General features: G+C 37.7%; 1 protein-coding gene across 4 annotated transcripts in view; it reads right to left on the bottom strand.

The window, feature by feature from the left end:
* The window catches only part of CDKAL1 (CDK5 regulatory subunit associated protein 1 like 1), a 669,276-nt gene that overhangs the window by 553,728 nt on the left and 97,772 nt on the right, over window positions 1-17,776 (bottom strand). For all 4 annotated transcript variants that reach the window (XM_007197148.2, XM_057555487.1, XM_057555486.1 and 1 more), the window contains one exon: window positions 8,182-8,266. In XM_007197148.2, coding sequence (XP_007197210.2) covers window positions 8,182-8,266 — 85 coding nt within the window. The remainder of the gene's footprint in view (window positions 1-8,181; window positions 8,267-17,776) is intronic.

Raw genomic sequence — 17,776 nt, forward strand, 5'->3', positions numbered from 1 at the left:
GCAGGAAGAACAGGGTCCTGCCACTCACAGCTGAGCTTCTGCCAGCATGACCAAGCAATACTCCAAGAAGGGAGAAGAATTCTCACTCCTTTTACTAATTTACTCTGGAAAGAAACTGTGGACCAATAGTGGCACGCACAAGTTTCTTATCTCATTTAGGACAAGAAGGGGCAGGTTTCTTCTTAGTTTATAAGCAAAACATAAAAAGCAAAACAGCACGATTCCTTAAAAAGAGAGCCCTTTAGTACAATCTTTGCAAATTAGAATGTTCTTTCCCCTTTTTGCAAATATACAGCCTGTCTCTACAAGGGATTCACAGGTGCCTTGGGAGTCTCTTCTCAGAACAGCTGACAAGCAAGTCTTACTCCATGAATGGTATCTGTTTCCCAAGAAAAGGAAAATCATTACATGGTAGAGTCAGAGGGTCAAAGACTTCATAAAAAAGGATTTTCTTGAGGTCAATAACCTGACCTCAAGACCACAATCTAGTAGAGAGCCAAATATGTAAACAAATAATAAAATGTAATATGCAACAATAGATGTTTGTACGGGATAAAGAAGTAGCACAGAACAGAGGGTGATTAACTCTGGGGACCCTGGAGGTAAAGGGTGGGAGTTACAAGGGAGATAACCTTGCTCACAGTATTACCTTTGATATGAGTCCCCCAAGATGACTAGGTTGCCAAGTAGGATTACATGGGGTGCATGAGAGTGTGTGTGTGTGTGTCTGTGTGCACGTGCGCACGCACACGCGCATGGACATGCACACATGCATGCCTTTGGGGGAAAGGGAGAGCATGTTCCAAGGAATAGGAAAAACATATGCAAACACATTATATGTCTGGAAAATCATACAATTTAGGCAAGAAGTAAAATTCTATGGAGGAGTGGTGGGAAAAGAGGCCATAGAGGTAGGCAAGGAACAGATTATTTTAAAAGACCTTGCTACACTAAGAAATTATATCTTTATCCTGTAGCTGAGAAGGAACCATTACAGGGTGTGAAGGAGAGGAAAGCATGAACTGGAACAGAAAAGGAGCTGAGAACAAGCTTAACTTCTACTGTAATGTAAGAGCAAGAGATATTGAGAACCATAACTAAGACATTAGCAACAGGGATGGAGAGAAAGGATTAAATTCAAAAGATATGTGTCTAGTTCATGGCAATCTGATGAAACATGAGAACACAGTGGTTCACTGCAAGTTCCAAGAAGCAACAAAACACTAACAACACTGGGCAAAAGTAATGAGAAGGAAGGAATCAAAGGGAGGAAGGAAAAGATATTTTAGAAGTAAAATCAGTTCTGAAGGATGGAAAATAGGGGAGGGAAAGAGGGAGTCAAAGAAAACTCCCAGACCATCTGATAGGCGACCTTGTAACCAAACAAGATAGGCAATACGAACAGGAACCTTAGCTGGGGAAAAGGTGAGGTAGACAATGAAGAGGCTCTGACACGATGATTTAAAGTGTCAACGGGGCATCTAAATGGAAAAGTCCAGAAAGCAGTTGGACATACAATGGACATACAAGTTTGGTTCTTGGAAGGAGAGGCCAGGGTCAGAAACAGAAATTTGGGAGTAATCAACACACAGATAGTATCTAAATAGTGGAAGTAGATGAGAAATGGTAGGAGGAAACGTAAACTCAGGTTAAAAATAGCACTGTTCGGAGAAAAACAATCGCCTTAGACAAAACTTAATTGACAATACATATTAAGTTAAACAGTACAATATTTTGAACTAACTTTCCATATAGAGGGAAACCTTTAAGGTGGGAAAGGATAGCTGGAACCATGAGACTGTGATTGGTAAAAGCAAACAATGAATGACACTTGAAACAATAACATAAAAGTGCTACTGAACTAAAGCCATTTCATACTAGAAAAGCCAAAATTAAAATATCTAAGTTTTACAGATACAGTATGCTAACACATATATATGGAATCTAAGGGGAAAAAAAGGTCATGAAGAACCTAGTGGCAAGATGGGAATAAAGACACAGACCTACTAGAGAATGGACTTGAGGATATGGGGAGGGGGAGAGGTGAGATGTGACAGGGTGAGAGAGTGTCATGGACATATATACACTACCAAATGTAAAATAGATAGCTAGTGGGAAGCAGCCACATAGCACAGGGAGATCAGCTCGGTGCTTTGTGACCGCCTTGGGGGGGTGGGATGAGGAGGGTGGGAGGGAGGGAGATGCGGGAGGGAGGAGATATGGGAACGTGTGTATATGTGTAGCTGATTCACTTTGTTATAAAGCAGAAACTAACACACCATTGTGAAGCAATTATACTTCAATAAAGATGTTTAAAAAAAAAAAAAGGAAAAAAAAAATCTAAGTTTTAAGGAAAAATCCACAACCTACAACATTAAAAAATAAGTTTAACAAAAGAACTTGCGTTATCTAACCTGTTTCTTGCAAAAGGCCAAACTAAAACCTAGTATTATTTTTTATCTCCCAATGCCAATTTTTTTAATTAAAAAAATAAAGATAACCTGATTACTAACAAATCTAGTTAAAAACAGAACCAGTTGAGTATTTTTCTTTTTTTAAACTGTATAATTACTAACTGAAAAGGAAAGCACTTCTCTGTTCTTAATAAGTCAGCTTTTTTGAAGGCAATTTATTTTACAAATTCAAGTTGAAATAATATTCTGATGCCTCTCCCAACTTCAATTTACAATGAAGAACTCAAAGTTAAATCCACATAAAGCAAAAAATCTTTTCATAATAGGAGTGAACATCCAATAATTTACTTGATCAACAGAATGCTATTTCTAAAAAGAGCCCTCCTTTAAACAGAAGATATCATACAAAGCAGGTTATCCTCTGTCTCAACATACACTTTTCTTCTTTGTCCATTTCTCCTTATATTTCCATTGTTCTTTCAAGTAATTTCACTGAGATATCTAAACCATCCCTTCAACATTACCATTTATTTCTACAGGCAAAGGTGGTTCAAAGAACTAGTGACTCGTCTGTCTACTATCAGTGTGGCTAAACCACAGTGCCCATTTGGGTTAATAACGCACAAGGTCAAACAGAGGTTGACAGGCCATGATCAAAGCAAGCTGGCTATTCTTTCTGTCATTTATATAGAACACACAAGACGTGTTTATTTTCACCAGCCTCTGAATGACCTCCTTTAGGTGGCATGGAAAAGATCCCACATTTCTATAAAGCACTAACCAAAGGAGTTTTCTTATTTGATACTCTCATTAAGAGCAAATTTTATTTTTTTGAAACTTTTGATCTTTTTCGTTTACTCAAGAACCCCTCAAGTTTAAGGCCATATTGTCTAAATCAAATTGGTTTAATGGATAAAACAAGGACAGGGCAACTGGCAAATGCTCAAGAGGAAAGAGTATGCATACTACAGGCTGCCATCACAAAACATGGGGCTCATTAGAGATTTTTTCAAAATTAGTAAAGGCAATAGCATTTAACATTTCAAAGTTCAAAAGGCAGCCAAAAAAATCATTTTTAACTCCTTTTTTACTACTTAAAACTCCTACTGTTTTATCAATCTGAACATCAATAATACAAACGCTGTAAAACCTTAGTAATTAGATCAACTAGTAGAAAGTACTGAGCAGTACAGCCTATGGATTAACAGGTATGCATTTTCATGCCAGGTATGTAACTTGGACTAGATTAAGGAATTACTTTAAAATAGAATGATTTACTATCAGCATTACTGTATAAAATGAAAATTTCCAAATAATTTTAAGCCAATGTTCTCTGTGACCAAGGTTAAATAATACTCCCAATATTTTTTATACTGTGAAGTTGCAAAACTAATACTTTTGACCACCACCACCAAGAGAAAAAAAAAAAAAAAAAGGCCCTGGCTGTCTTGTCACAAATTTACAATTCTGGGATCTTATGCATTGATTACATGAAAGATAGTAAATCTCTCAGTTTTCTTTCTTTTCTCCTGTTAAAACAAGAAGTCTACTGCCTGGTAACTCAAGAGAAATAAAATGAGTTGATAACAGACAAACAACTATTAAATATCAAAAATACATATGGCACAGAGAACGACGTTCAATATCCTATGATAAACCATAATGGAAATTATATAAAAAAAGAATGTATATATATGTATAACTGAATCACTTTGCTGTATAGCATTAATTAACACAACATTGTAAATCAACTATACTTCAATAAAAAAAATTTCTACAGTCATAAAAAAAAGAGTACATTGGAAGAGAGACAAAAGCAGATGATCAGAAATGATGGCAAACACTCAGAAATAAGTGGCAAAGTGAAGCAATCATTATTTGTAGGGGGTTCAGGTTAGAAAAAAATAGCCCCCAACCCATCCTGAAAATGGGTGAATATGAGCATAATGCATTAGGTGCAGCTGAACAAGGAGAGATGAAACACCCTATCAGGGTCTCCTTGAATTTAAATGTTGCCTCACTGTCATGGAGGAAAAAAATGCATGCTCGTGAGGAGGCGGAAGGGAAAGGATGGAGCTAGAGGTTGAGAGAAGACAAATGTGTCACATGACTGAAGGTGTAATAAAGTTTATGAACTATTTTTCTTTGTTTTGCTTTGCTAGGAGACAGTGGTGAAAGGGGGGGAACATTTAAATAAAGCAAAATGCTTGACAAGAGTAGGTAATCTTTCACTGAAAGTCTTTAAATGTATAAATGTCACTTGAATTTGACATTTTCTCAATGTTAATTGTTACTGTGCCTTCTACAGGATTATATTTATTCTGGAAACAAATTCAACTTTAGCTTAGGTGTTATGTTAACAAGAACTAGTTGTGATTATCAAAAGCTTTCAAAACCATTTAAAAAAAGACTTAATCACCTATAATACTGTTTTTAAATTTTCTTTCAAGCCAGCAGAATAGTGCATTAAAGAAACCTGTGCTCTCTACCACTAGCTTTGTAGTGTTAAAATGACAAACATATCTTAAGTGATTACCTCACTTAATCTTTCCAACACCGTATCATTACCCTGAACCGCATTCACAACAGTTTATATAAGAAAACCCATTGACACAAGTTATATTTGAGTTTTTAAGTAAACTTTTAGAAACAGTCTAGAAGTGTATCCGTTAATCACATTTTAAAATTGATAATCACACAAACTGAATTCTCTGGGTTTTGTACTTAGAGGCTATCAGTAGCACTAAAATATCTTTGTATCTTAGGCCTCTCCTATAGGAGAAAAAGTAGATAATCAGGGAACATGACAGACTTCCCATAAAAGGCATTCTTTGAAAATAAGCAGCACCTGGTAAACATCGTGCTCTGCTCTTGGTTTAATTCTCCCTTCTTCTGGTCCTAACCATGACCCTAACTCCCCTGTTCCATCTCACATCACTACCACCCTCCTAAGCCTCCCACCATCGTTCAGGTAACAACTCTTCTCTGCTCCTTCCATGATTTCTGAGTTGAGGAAACCATCATATTCAACTATCGCTTCTATGGAAACAATACAAAATCTGTACCTCTAGTGTTGCCTCTTTGATATCTGCCTCAATTCTATAACTGCTTACCTGACTTCTTTACCTGGTATTAAATTTAACATCGCACAGGCTCTAGTGAGACTACCTAGGTTAACATCCCACCTCCACCACTTATGAACTCAACAGCTTTGGAGAACTTCATCTGCAAAACAGATGCTGCTTCATCTGTAAAATAGAAATAAAATTGGAACCTACAACTCATTGGTAGACTGCAAGAATTAAACTAGATAATATCCAATTGATGTAAAGCACTTTGAACAGTGCCTGCCACATAGATACTTGATAAAAATCAAATATTATCCATTACTTTATTATAATATTTAGCTGTAACTTCAAATACAGCATGTTCAAAAACAAAAACATGTCTTCCTTCAAACTGGAGAACAAAAAGGCACTCCCACTATCAAACTAGATCTAGACTTATTATAAATCTATACTAATTATGACTATGTCAGGTAAGCAGTAGTAGAATAAGCACCAAAATAAAGAAATAGATCAGTGGAACCAAATAGAGAGCCCACGGACAGACCCAACCATCTATGGACACTCAGCCTATGACAGAGTGGATAATATATAGATAAAAGGAGAAAGGACAGGTTTTCAAAAAATAAATGATACTGGAAAAAGTCGGAGTCTACACAGAAAATAAATAAATAAAATGGGATCCTCTTCCTGGTATCATACCAAAAAAAAAAAAAATCAACCCCAGATGAATTATAAACCTAAATGTAAGAAGTAAAAACCATGAAATTTTTAGAAGAAAATACATAGACTATCTTAACTTCAGAGTAAGGAAAGACTTCTTAAACAGTAAGAGCACAGACCCAAAGGCAAAGGTTGATAAATTTTAAGCCAGAATTTCTCTTCATCCTAGGATACCATAAAAGAAAGTGAAAGATAAGCCACAATTGATACAACATATGTAATATGTAAGGATTAGTATATAGAATACATTTAATGTATTCCCACAAATAAATAATAAAAAAATAACAGGGAAAAATATTTAAAAAGCCATTTCACAGAAAAGGAAAATCTAAATAGCAAATAAACATATAAAAAGATGCTCAACATCACTAGTAATCACAGAAACACAAATTAAGACCACATTGAGATACCATCGCCACCACCGGATTGGCAAAAATTTACAACCCTGACCATATCAAGTACTGGCAAGAGTGGAGAGCAACCACACACCTCCATGACTGGTGGGAGTGAACGCCAGTACATCCGCTGGGGGAAAAGTTCATCGCTACCTAGAAGTTTGAATATGCACACACCTGTGACCCATAATTCCTAGGTACATATCCTAAAATAACTCTTGCACATCCGCACCAGAATACGTGTTCAAAATATTCAGAGCAGCAGTGCTCGTGAAAGCAAAACACAGGGAAAATTCAAAACTCTTTCAATAATAAAATGGATAAATTGTGACAAATTCATTCAGTAAAATACTATGAATGGCCAGTTATTTTACATCCATCAACATGGATAAATCTAAAAGCAAAATGTTAAGGAAAAGAAGCAAATCTCAGAACACAAACAGTATAAGTCCAATAAATGAAGTTTAAAAGAGGGCAAAACTAAACAACACATTGTTTAGAGATATATTTAATAGACGATAAATTTACTAATAAAAGGAAGGGAATGACCCACAAAAGTCAGGATAAAGGTTACATCTCAGGGATATGACTGAAAGAGGGACAACGGGGCAGTTTCTAAGGTCTCAGCAATGCTTTATTTCTTATGCTGGGTGGTAGATATTAGGTGTTAAGTTTGTTAAGCTTATTTAAACTGTACATGTTTCATAAACTCATTTATGTATGATATATTTGACAATAAAACCAATGTGGTGCAGGGTGAGTTTGAGAGTGAAGTCAGGAAATGAAAAATCTTAAGAAGTCTCTCAGGGGACTTCCCTGGCGGTCCAGCGGTTAAGATTCCGCGCCTCCACTGCAGGGGGTTTGATCCCTGGTCCAGGAACTAAGATCTCACGTGCCGCGCAGCACGGCCAAGAGTTGTAAAAGTCTCTTGGGAAAGGCAAGAAGAAAAACAGGACCAGAGCTAAAAGGGGTGTATGGGGCTGAGTAGATCTGAGCTTGTTTAAATACCAATGAAAACGCACCAATGGCGCTGGAGAGATGAAAATAGAGGTGAATGAGGAAATAATTTATAGAATGAAGGTTGTAAGAAGTGGGTGGAGTGGGTGGAGTAAGATTCAGAGATGTGAAAAAAAGATACCTCTTTCACTGTAACTTGAAGAACAATTCAAGAACCATGGATTACATGCCCGCTCCCCCAATAAACTGTACTTCCCTTGATGGCCAGGCATTATTAGAACAGTGCTAATGGACAGGGAAGAGAAAAGAGGTAAGGACTGCTTTGGATAGTTTCAAAAGTAGAGACTGGATTCCCTGAGGAAAGTATGTTGTTAATACTTGACAGATATTCAAATCACCTATTAGCTAACTTCACAAATACTCAAATACCTATTAGAAAAGTCTACCTTAAAGTTTCATTCCTTATCAGATAAATTCAAAACAGTATAATGCCCAAAGTCCAACTCATACTTTTGTTGATAACATACTGAGTATTTGTAATGTTAGGAATCTTTTAAAAGCTAATTTCCTGAAAATTAATTCTTACATCACTTATAAAAGATAAGAAAAAAATCAACTTCCACTTACTTAATTGAGTTTCTAAAGTGGTCTTCAGCCGGATTTTTTACAGTACAACTATTCAGGAGCCATAAGTCTGCCTCTGATGCATTTTCTATTAAAAAGATAAATATGAAAAAGAAAAGTAAGTATCACATTTAATCAGCCAAAAATATCCAAGTGCTTACTCAGATGGCACTGGGACTGCAGGGGGAGAGGAGAGAGAGCTAGTGGGTAGAGTCAAGTAAACAGGCAATTACAATATAGTAGATAACTGCTTCAACATGGAAACATTGGTGAGAAATAAATATTAAAATATATAACCTGTGCTATTATCTTCTCATTTAAAATATAAAGAGGATAAGCATTTTCTTCGAACATTGTGAATACTTGCGAGTATTTAATACTTCCAAAAACTAAAGTGAAACCGGCCTAATCTTACCTCTGAACATGAAATTAATTGCCCCTTTTTCAGGCTGTGTGTTAATATTTTTCAAGCACATGTATTATACACTGAATATTCTTCAGCTTGAGATGTTACTAAAAATATTGTTTGTCTTCTTTGAAAAAGTTAATGATTTACATCAAAGTGAGCCTTTTATTCCTCACTAATTTGATTAGATACTGTTATACACTATAACAAACTCACCAGCAACACAACAAATTACCCAAACCAAACCCATCACATTTATCGAAATGAATATTTATGTACGCATGTATGTATGTATGTATGGCTGCACTGGGTCTTCATTGCTATGCGCAGGCTTTCTCCAGTTGTGGTGAGCGGGGGCTACTCTTCGTTGCGGTGCGTGGGCTTCTCATTGCGGTGGCTTCTCTTGTTGCAGAGCACAGGTTCTAGGCGCGTGGGCTTCAGTAGTTGTGGTACACGGGCTGCAGTAGTTGTGGCTCGCGGGCTCTAGAGCGCAGGCTCAGTAGTTGTGGTGCACGGGCTTAGGTGCTCCGTGGCATGTGGAATCTTCCTGGACCAGGGCTAGAACCCATGTCTCCTGCATTAGTAGGCGGATTCTTAACCACTGCACCACCAGGGAAGTCCCTCAAAATGAATTCATAAATGCCTGAAGTGCTTGATGCTATTCCAACAACCTTGCTGCCTAGAAGGACTTATACATTAAAATAGGATTACCACAATGAAAGGAAAACCAAAGCTGAAAACTGCAGCACCTTCAATGGTATTTCAATAAGAACAGAAGCAAAGGTCAAAAGACATGAAGAACTAAGGACATATGGATGTCTGTGTGTACATTCTCTACCTGGGAATGGAGCTTCCAGTGAGAGCATTACACGAGAGGGATGGTGAGCACATCCAAGCTTCTAGTAACTTGGCAAAACCTTTTCCCCCCACATTTTATTATAAAAATGGTAAATTTTTTACAAAGAGGTAAGATCCTCAATTCTTGAAAAGGAAAGCTCCTCATTACTATACATCAGCTGAATACTAGGATCCCTCCTAACTCGTCTCCCTCCTTCCATTCATACTCCCCACCCTCACCCAGTCGTCTATTTTCCCACCCAGCAGCCAGAGTGGCCTTTCGTAAAACAGCGATCTGATTACACCACTTGCCTGCTCAAACTTAGAAATGACGAGCATTCACCTACCTCTTCTAGTTCCCTCCAAATTAGTCTCCACGATGCCACCTAAAAGATAATCCTCTAGTAGCAATCTGATCGTAGTACCTTTTCAATCTTACAGTGATTTACAATTGGTATTCAAGACCTATCCAGATCTCCACCTCCTCAACTGCGATATTCATTTCTCCCTATATTCGTCTCTCCTTCCAGCCACACCAAACCAAACTCCTCAAGCTTGCACTATCCCATCTGCCTAGAATACCTTTATTTTCTTCACAGAATGACAGCTCATACCCCTTTCACCTGCCTATCCACCTGGCTAACTCCTATTCATCCTTCAGTTTCAGCTTGATGTTTGTGAGATGCCTCCTCTCTGCACTCCCACAGTAGACTGTGTCTAGACTATTCTTGCACTTTACAATTCTGTATTAAAATAGTTCATTTTTCCAGCCTGTCTTTATTACTATTTAAGAGACACTGAAGACAACATTTTTTTCTGCTGCTCTCTGAATGTCCAGGGCCTAACACAGTGATGGGCACAGAACAGACATTCAAATAACCATAGAACACTAGACAATGTACAAGTAGGTACAAGAAAAAAGATGACAGAGGGATAATGTGTGGGACCACATGCATATGGTTTGTTAGATGCCATCTACCAATTTCCTAAAGCTCTGAAGGCCATACCAATCCTCTGAAATAAACTCCAAGAAAGTCATCAATTTATTTAACAAATATTTAGGGCTGAGACTTTATCTTATTCACAGCCATATCCCCAGCACTTATTACAGTGCCTCGTACATGGTAGATACTCATTAAATAAGTATTTACTGAATGAAGGTTGAATTTTGAAAGATGAAGCAATACTATGAGCAATGTATTATGCACATAAGAAAAAGTCATGGATGTCTGTTAGCTAATGATAAAAATACAGAGATACAGATTTACTTCAAACAAACAAACAAAAATCAAAAGACAGAACTATCTGTGCCAGATGCCAACTTTGTATCCTGGCACATTCTTCTCTTCAGTCACCATAAAATCATCAGACAACTCTCCCCATACTTCAACAAAAGCCCTCTCAAGGAGAACTCCAGCAATAAATAAGGCATATTATTCTACGCTGTCTGGAATTTTGCCAATGTTGAAATGTACTGACTTACAAAATAAAGTGAATACTGCTTGGTGATCCAGTAATTGCAATCAACAGGAATCCTGTGAATATACCAAAATGCCCACAAAATTACCTAACTTTTTGGTAACCACCCCCAAAAAGACAATGTCCCTTCTCTGATGAACACAGGAGTTTTTTGTTTTTTTTTTTTAAATAAACCGAAAGGCCTTTCACTCTCAGGCATTGTGATTTTTTTTTTTTTTTAATTGGGGAATGTGCAGCCGTTGTTTTTTTTTTTTTTTTAACTTTTTGGTGTTTGTTTGTTTGTTTGTTTATGGCTGTGTTGGGTCTTCGCTTCTGTGCGAGGGCTTTCTCTAGTTGCAGCAAGTGGGGGCCACTCTTCATCGCGGTGCGCGGCCCTCTCATTATCGCGGCCTCTCTTGTTGCGGAGCACAGGCTCCAGACTCGCAGGCTCAGTAATTGTGGCTCACGGGCCTAGTTGCTCCGCGGCATGTGGGATCCTCCCGGACCAGGGCTCGAACCCGTGTACCCTGCATTGGCAGGCAGATTCTCAACCACTGCACCACCAGGGAAGCCCAACACAGGAGTTTCTTATCCAATTATTTCCGAACTCAGTTTTGTGCTAATATATCTTACTTAATATTGTCAAAAGATTGTTCTACTTACGAGCATAAATCAGTCAACTACCAAAACACAGCGAGGATTTACTATGTGTCAGGCTCTGTTCTAAGTACTAGGGATATGAGAGTGAAGCCAGTTTCCACCCTCAAGGAGTTTACAGCCTTAAAGAGGAAGTCTGATCAAAACAAAAGACAGAGAAATAAGCAAGACAATTTCAGGTACCAGTCAATGATATTAAGATGATTAAAGAGAGTAATGAACAGAGAATAATTGTGGGGTTGCTGGTCAAAATAAGTCTCCCTTGGAAGCTTAAATCTGAGTTGAGACTTAAACAATGGGAAGGAATCTGCCACGCAAAGATCAGAAGAAAGAGCATTCCAAGGAGAAAATAGCACAAGTGCAGAGGCCATGAAACAGGCCCAAACTTGTCATGTTCCAGTAACAGAGAGAAGACCAGTGTGATTGGACACAGGGAGAGAAAGGTCCAAGAGGTAGGCAGGAACCAGATAATATTGGCAAGTTAAGAAAATTACATTTATTCTAAGAGTAATGAGAAGTCACCACTGGGTTTCAAACATGAACTAATTCCTACTTCAGAAATCCCATTCTGGAAACACTGTGAATTAAGTCTGTAGATGGGGTAAAAGTAAAAGAAGTGGGGAAAAAAACTAAAGGCAAGAAAATCAGTTGGAAGCTGATACACTGGTCTAAGAGTAAGTGAAAGACCATGGAAACCTGGGATTATAGCAATGGCAAGAATGAGAAGTGAACGGAGGCATGTTTTGGAGGCAGAATTTAAAGAATTCACCATTAGATAAGGTATGAGTCGTGCAAGAAGGAATCATGTAGGATCCCTAAACACGTGGAAAGGATTCTGGCCTGAGCATCAGTTACTGAGATGCCATTTATTGAGATGAGGGAGGTTTGGAAAGGCACGGATTTGGGGAACAGAGAATTGGTAGTTCTGTTGTGGCCATGTAGTGTTTGAGATCCCTATTAAATGTCCAACTAGAAATACTGATCAGCCATTTGTATATATGAAACCAAAGCTCACAGAAGTCTTCCAGGCTGGAGACACAAATGGGAGAATCTAAACCCTGAAAAGATATCTGAATTTACAGGAATGGATGTGCTCACCTAAGGAGAGAATATAGGGTGGGGGGAAAAAGGAGAGAGAAAAAGCAGAAGACAGAACATCGGGTTGTTCAATGGTCTGATGGAATTGAGATGAGAAAAGGACATGGAAAAGGAACAGCCAATAAGATAAGAGGATAAAAACTAGGGAGCATGGTGTCATAGAAATCCAGAGAAGAAAGTACTTTAAAAAGAAATAATCAGGGCTTCCCTGGTGGCGCAGTGGTTGAGAGTCTGCCTGCCAAGGCAGGGGACACGGGTTCGAGCCCTGGTCTGGGAAGATCCCACATGCCGCAGAGCAGCTGGGCCCGTGAGCCACAGTTACTGAGCCTACGCGTCTGGAGCCTGTGGTCCGCGACAAGTGAGGCCGCGGTGGTGAGAGGCCCGCGCGCCATGATGAAGAGTGGCCCCCGCTTGCCGCAACTAGAGAAAGCCCTCACACAGAAACGAGGACCCAACACAGCCATGAATAAATAAATTAAATTAAATTAAAAAGAAATAATCAATTGTGTTAAATGCTAAGAGTTCAAGAAAGAGATCTGTATAAATATTAGTATTGTTACCAAAAAAAATAAGATGGTCCTCCACCCTTTTTCATTTTCCTTTCTCAATTTTGAGTACTTGCTTGCTCTGTGCCAACTTACAATCACCCAGCAAAGGCCCTTTTTTAAGGTTTTTAAATAACACAGAAAACAAACTCACTACAAAAGGGGAGTGAGGAGGAAAATCGTATATGGCTATTTGCCAATAAGTAATGCTGATTCCACATGTTTTGCCCCCTATGAACACATTTCCTGGGTTTTAAGATGCCATCAACAATAAGAAACACAACCAACTTTGTAACAGCTCTTCAAGAGAGGTGGAACATTATTCTCTGTTCTTTTAAGTTTTAAGATACATCCCAACTTCAAACATTAATATAGGAGGCAGGGTGGGGGTGCGATGCATGTGAAACAGAAGAAATAAGCTAGTATTTGGCATGTCTACCTTAGAGCAGCAGCATCTAGAACAATCGGGAAATACCAGAAGACGTGCAGTTTCTAGAACCTCACCACCCCAAATAAAATAATTGTTCAAACATCCTACTGCTAGTAGGTAATTAGGTTACTGGGTTAACTATCTGCTAAGAGAAGGTTAACAGCTTATGTTCTTGCCTTAATCAGAGCATCCATGTCAGGTTCTCCAGTGCCTGGGACAGGGAAACAGAATTAGAGAGGAGAACACAGGGGACAGGACTAGGGAAATGGGCAAGAACGGACCACGGAAGGGAAAGGCAGTAAGAAGGCACCAAGACTGGAAGCACAGACTTCGAGAAGACCCAGGAAACAATTCTACCTACCGTGAGACCTGTCCTCTAACACTTGTCCTTGTTAACCCGTGACATGCAGCTGAAAATCATCTGCACATAAGCCAAATATTGCCAATGCCAGAGCTGGGATATCAGTACTGGGGTAAAAAGCTACACACTTGAGTCTAGCCAGATGGAATCTAGACCTCAAGATTTGACTACTTACAGTCTTTCATTATTTCAAATGGCGCTGCAATGAATAGCACTGTACATATATCCTTTTGTATTTTTCCCAGATTACCTGTGGAATCAAGTCCAAAAAGGTGTGACTGTTGGGTCAAAGGATAAATTCCCCTCCATAAGGGGTGCATGGCTTCACATTCCCATGAGCAATGCACGAGACTGCCCATCTATCGACAGTATCACCCACGGAGTGTGCTATCAAACCTCTGTACTTTGGGCAATGCGGTAAGAAACAGGAAGCCAGCAGGATTTGAACTGTGCATTTCTCTTATTAAGAATGAGTTGAGCGTTTTTTCACATGTTTAAGGGCCTTTGCAGAGTTGGGGGTTTTTTCCCCCCGTTTTCCATCTGTTCAGATCTTTTGCCCATTTTTCTATCAGGATAAATAGTCATTTTAATCTCTAGTTTTAATTTACAAATACAAATATACACACACACACACAAAGAGGATGTTAATCTTTTGTCTATGATAGAAGTTACAATATGTTGTTTTTTACTTTTTTATAGTTTCTTCATGCTTTTTTATATTCAGGATATCAAATTTATCAAACTTTTCTCTCTTTTTAATTTTATTGAAGTATAGTTGATTTACAATGTTCTGTTAATTTCCACTGTATAGCAAAGAGACTCAGTTATACATATATATATTCTTTTTCATATTCTTTTCCATTATGGTTTATCACATGATGTTGAATATAATGCCCTGTGCTATACAGTAGGACCCTGTTGTTTATCCATCCTATATATAATAGTTTGTATCTGCTAATCTATCAAACTTTTCTCTTACTGCTTCCAGATTTTCAGTCATAATTAGAAAGTTTCCTCTACTTCCAGATTATTAAGGAATTCACCCATGTTTTAGTTTAATACACATAGGGTTTTACATTTAGATGTTTGCTCTATTAGAACTTTACTCCGATATACACTGATCTCACTGAATTTTTTTAATGCGAAATGAAATAAGATCCTTTGTGCTCATACCAAATTGGAAAATATTAGAAAGTATGGTACTACCTAGTGCTAGCAAAGGAATGGGGAAGCTGGCAAGCTCTACTCTGCTGATGGAGTCTATTCTGATGAAACTCTTTGGAATGCAACATGGGAATAGCTGTCAAAAATTTAAATGTGCATGAGAATTTCTCCTACACATGCTTGTAGGATACTTGTACCACACACACATATTTATATACAAACACACACATATACATATACATATATATGTACACACATATAAATTTTAAAATTCACATGAAAGATTACTGACAAAGCAAAAAACTTAGAAAGCCTACATATCCATTATAAGGAGACTGGTTAAATAAATTATGAGACTGCATCTAAAATGCCATTCAGCTGTTAAAAAAGCAAGATAAATCTGTAAGTACTAATTTATAATAATCTGTGTTATATCATCAGATGAAAGCAAAGTGAAGAGTAGGTCTTGTATTTCACTTGTGTTTTAAAATGGAAAAAGAGGAAATCCTGTTCTAAGTGTAAAAAAAAAAATTCTCGAAGCATAAATACGAAAATGTTTGAGGTGTTTGCCCTTGGAAATAAGATGAAGGTTCAGCTGGCCTCCAATATGGTCTTAATATGCACTTTTATATTCTCTTTTTTTTGTTTAAACTTGCATGGATATTACTTTTATAATTTTATAAAGTTTAACCCTGAGAAGGGACACATTAATATTTAATTTACCTCCGTCTGCATTGTTTGAATTTCTAACAGCATTTAAACTAAACTAAAAAAAACTAATCAAGCCTTTAAAAAAATTTTTTTAATATCCTTTTTCATAGGGCTCAGAATCAATAGTGTTCTTTCATTTTAAGGTAAGAACATAAACTATTTTCCTGCTGTGATCCATCATGAAAACAGTGACCTGATATACATTTTCTGGGACTTTTCTCCCCACTGCTAAAAGCTTTTGCACTCACTGAACCAAGAAAATGATGGTCATTGACACACCACCCACTTTGAGTGTGAGGATGGAGAAAAAAACTATTATTTGTTTTAATCGAAACGCATTTACTTTCCAAACTATTTCTTTATGTATACAAGATAAATTACTTCTAAATCCAAAGTAATAAAAATCTGATTAGCAATAATGATAATAGCTAACATTATTGAGTACATATTATGTACCCAGCAATAAGCCAAGCACGTCATACTCCTTTTTTTTTTCCCCATTTAATCCTCCCAATTTGAGGTGGGTTCAACTTTTACTCCAGTTTTACAGAGAGGGAATCTAAGGCTTAGAAAGGATAAGTAACTTGCCTAAAATCACACAGTAAGAGAGGGGGCCAGGATGAGAAATCCAGACAAACTGACTTCAGAGACTGTAAATTTAAGGAAATTAGAATGCCTCATTAGGGGCTCTTTGCTTCTTGATCAAAAATAATATAGACAATACCTAAAAACAAAGTAAAAAATGTATTACATGACCTTGAGGTTGCCTCATGATACTACTTCTAATAAGACAAATAACCAGGCTTCAAAAGGAGCTGTTTGGCTATTTCCAAAATTTCCAAGATCTTGAACATGTCAGCTCTTGGCCTTCCGTTATCAGTGGGAAACAGGCAAGTAAAGAAAGAATTAATACTCAGTGCATATAAACTGGATAACTAATAAGAACCTGCTATATAAAAAAACTTTTAAAAAATAAAATTCAAAAATTCAAAAAAAGAAAAATACTGAGTGCAGGAGCATTACTGCAGAGCACAGGCCGACTTTCAAAGCAACCAATCTTCCCTTCCCCCTGCAGCCTTCTGCATAACGGTGGCATTACAGAAGAGATGGGCATGGTTCATATCAACAGTACCCACAATAAACCATTTACCTTACACAACTGTTCCATCTGAAAGTCAACTAGAGGAGCAGCCTCACACAGTAAGAGGAGCCTTAAACTACTTAAATCCATAATTTAAGTAAGGCAGCTAAGCAAGCTGATACAAATAAAAATCCACTAAAAACAAAACGAAGAGGGAGAAAAGTCTTGATTATTTTGGACCCAACAGCATTTGGGGGGAATTTTTTACCACAGAACTCTGGAAGGCAAGGCAAGTCCAAACAGTTTAAATGTCCATTATGTTTAATCACAGCTGGGAGTTTATTTATGTAATACAAACCATTGGATGCCTACTAAAAACTCAGAGAATAGAGCATGCTATAATACAAAAATTTTAAAGCACCTTTAAGGAGCATATTGAAAAACATCTTAAAACCAATAAAAGGCAAAATAAAAATTCTAGTCAACAGATTCATATTTTCCTTCCACATTTCATTTATTGTTCTTTATAGGGACTGTGGAAACGCACAGCATGGAGTAACCATGCTTTCAAAATCTCTTTTATAAAAGCAAAGTGATCCATGACAAAGAATGCTCCCTTTAACCAGCTAGGCTTGGAGGAGTGGGAGGCTGGGGAGAAGACAGGGAGAAAAAGAAGGTGTAGGAAAGATGAAGAGGAGAAATGAAAGAGAGACAGGCTGACAGAGTATCTCTAGCTCCCTCGCTGAAATACGTATAGCAAGAACTGACCCTCCTCCATTGTGCAGTGTTGGTGACTGTTCGGCATGTTTCTGAGTGAAGTAGAACATAGCAGCTCCTGGAGAAAGCACTT

The sequence above is a fragment of the Balaenoptera acutorostrata genome, chromosome 10 (genome assembly GCF_949987535.1).
Source record: "Balaenoptera acutorostrata chromosome 10, mBalAcu1.1, whole genome shotgun sequence".
In the NCBI taxonomy this organism is placed as follows: Eukaryota; Metazoa; Chordata; class Mammalia; order Artiodactyla; family Balaenopteridae; genus Balaenoptera; species Balaenoptera acutorostrata.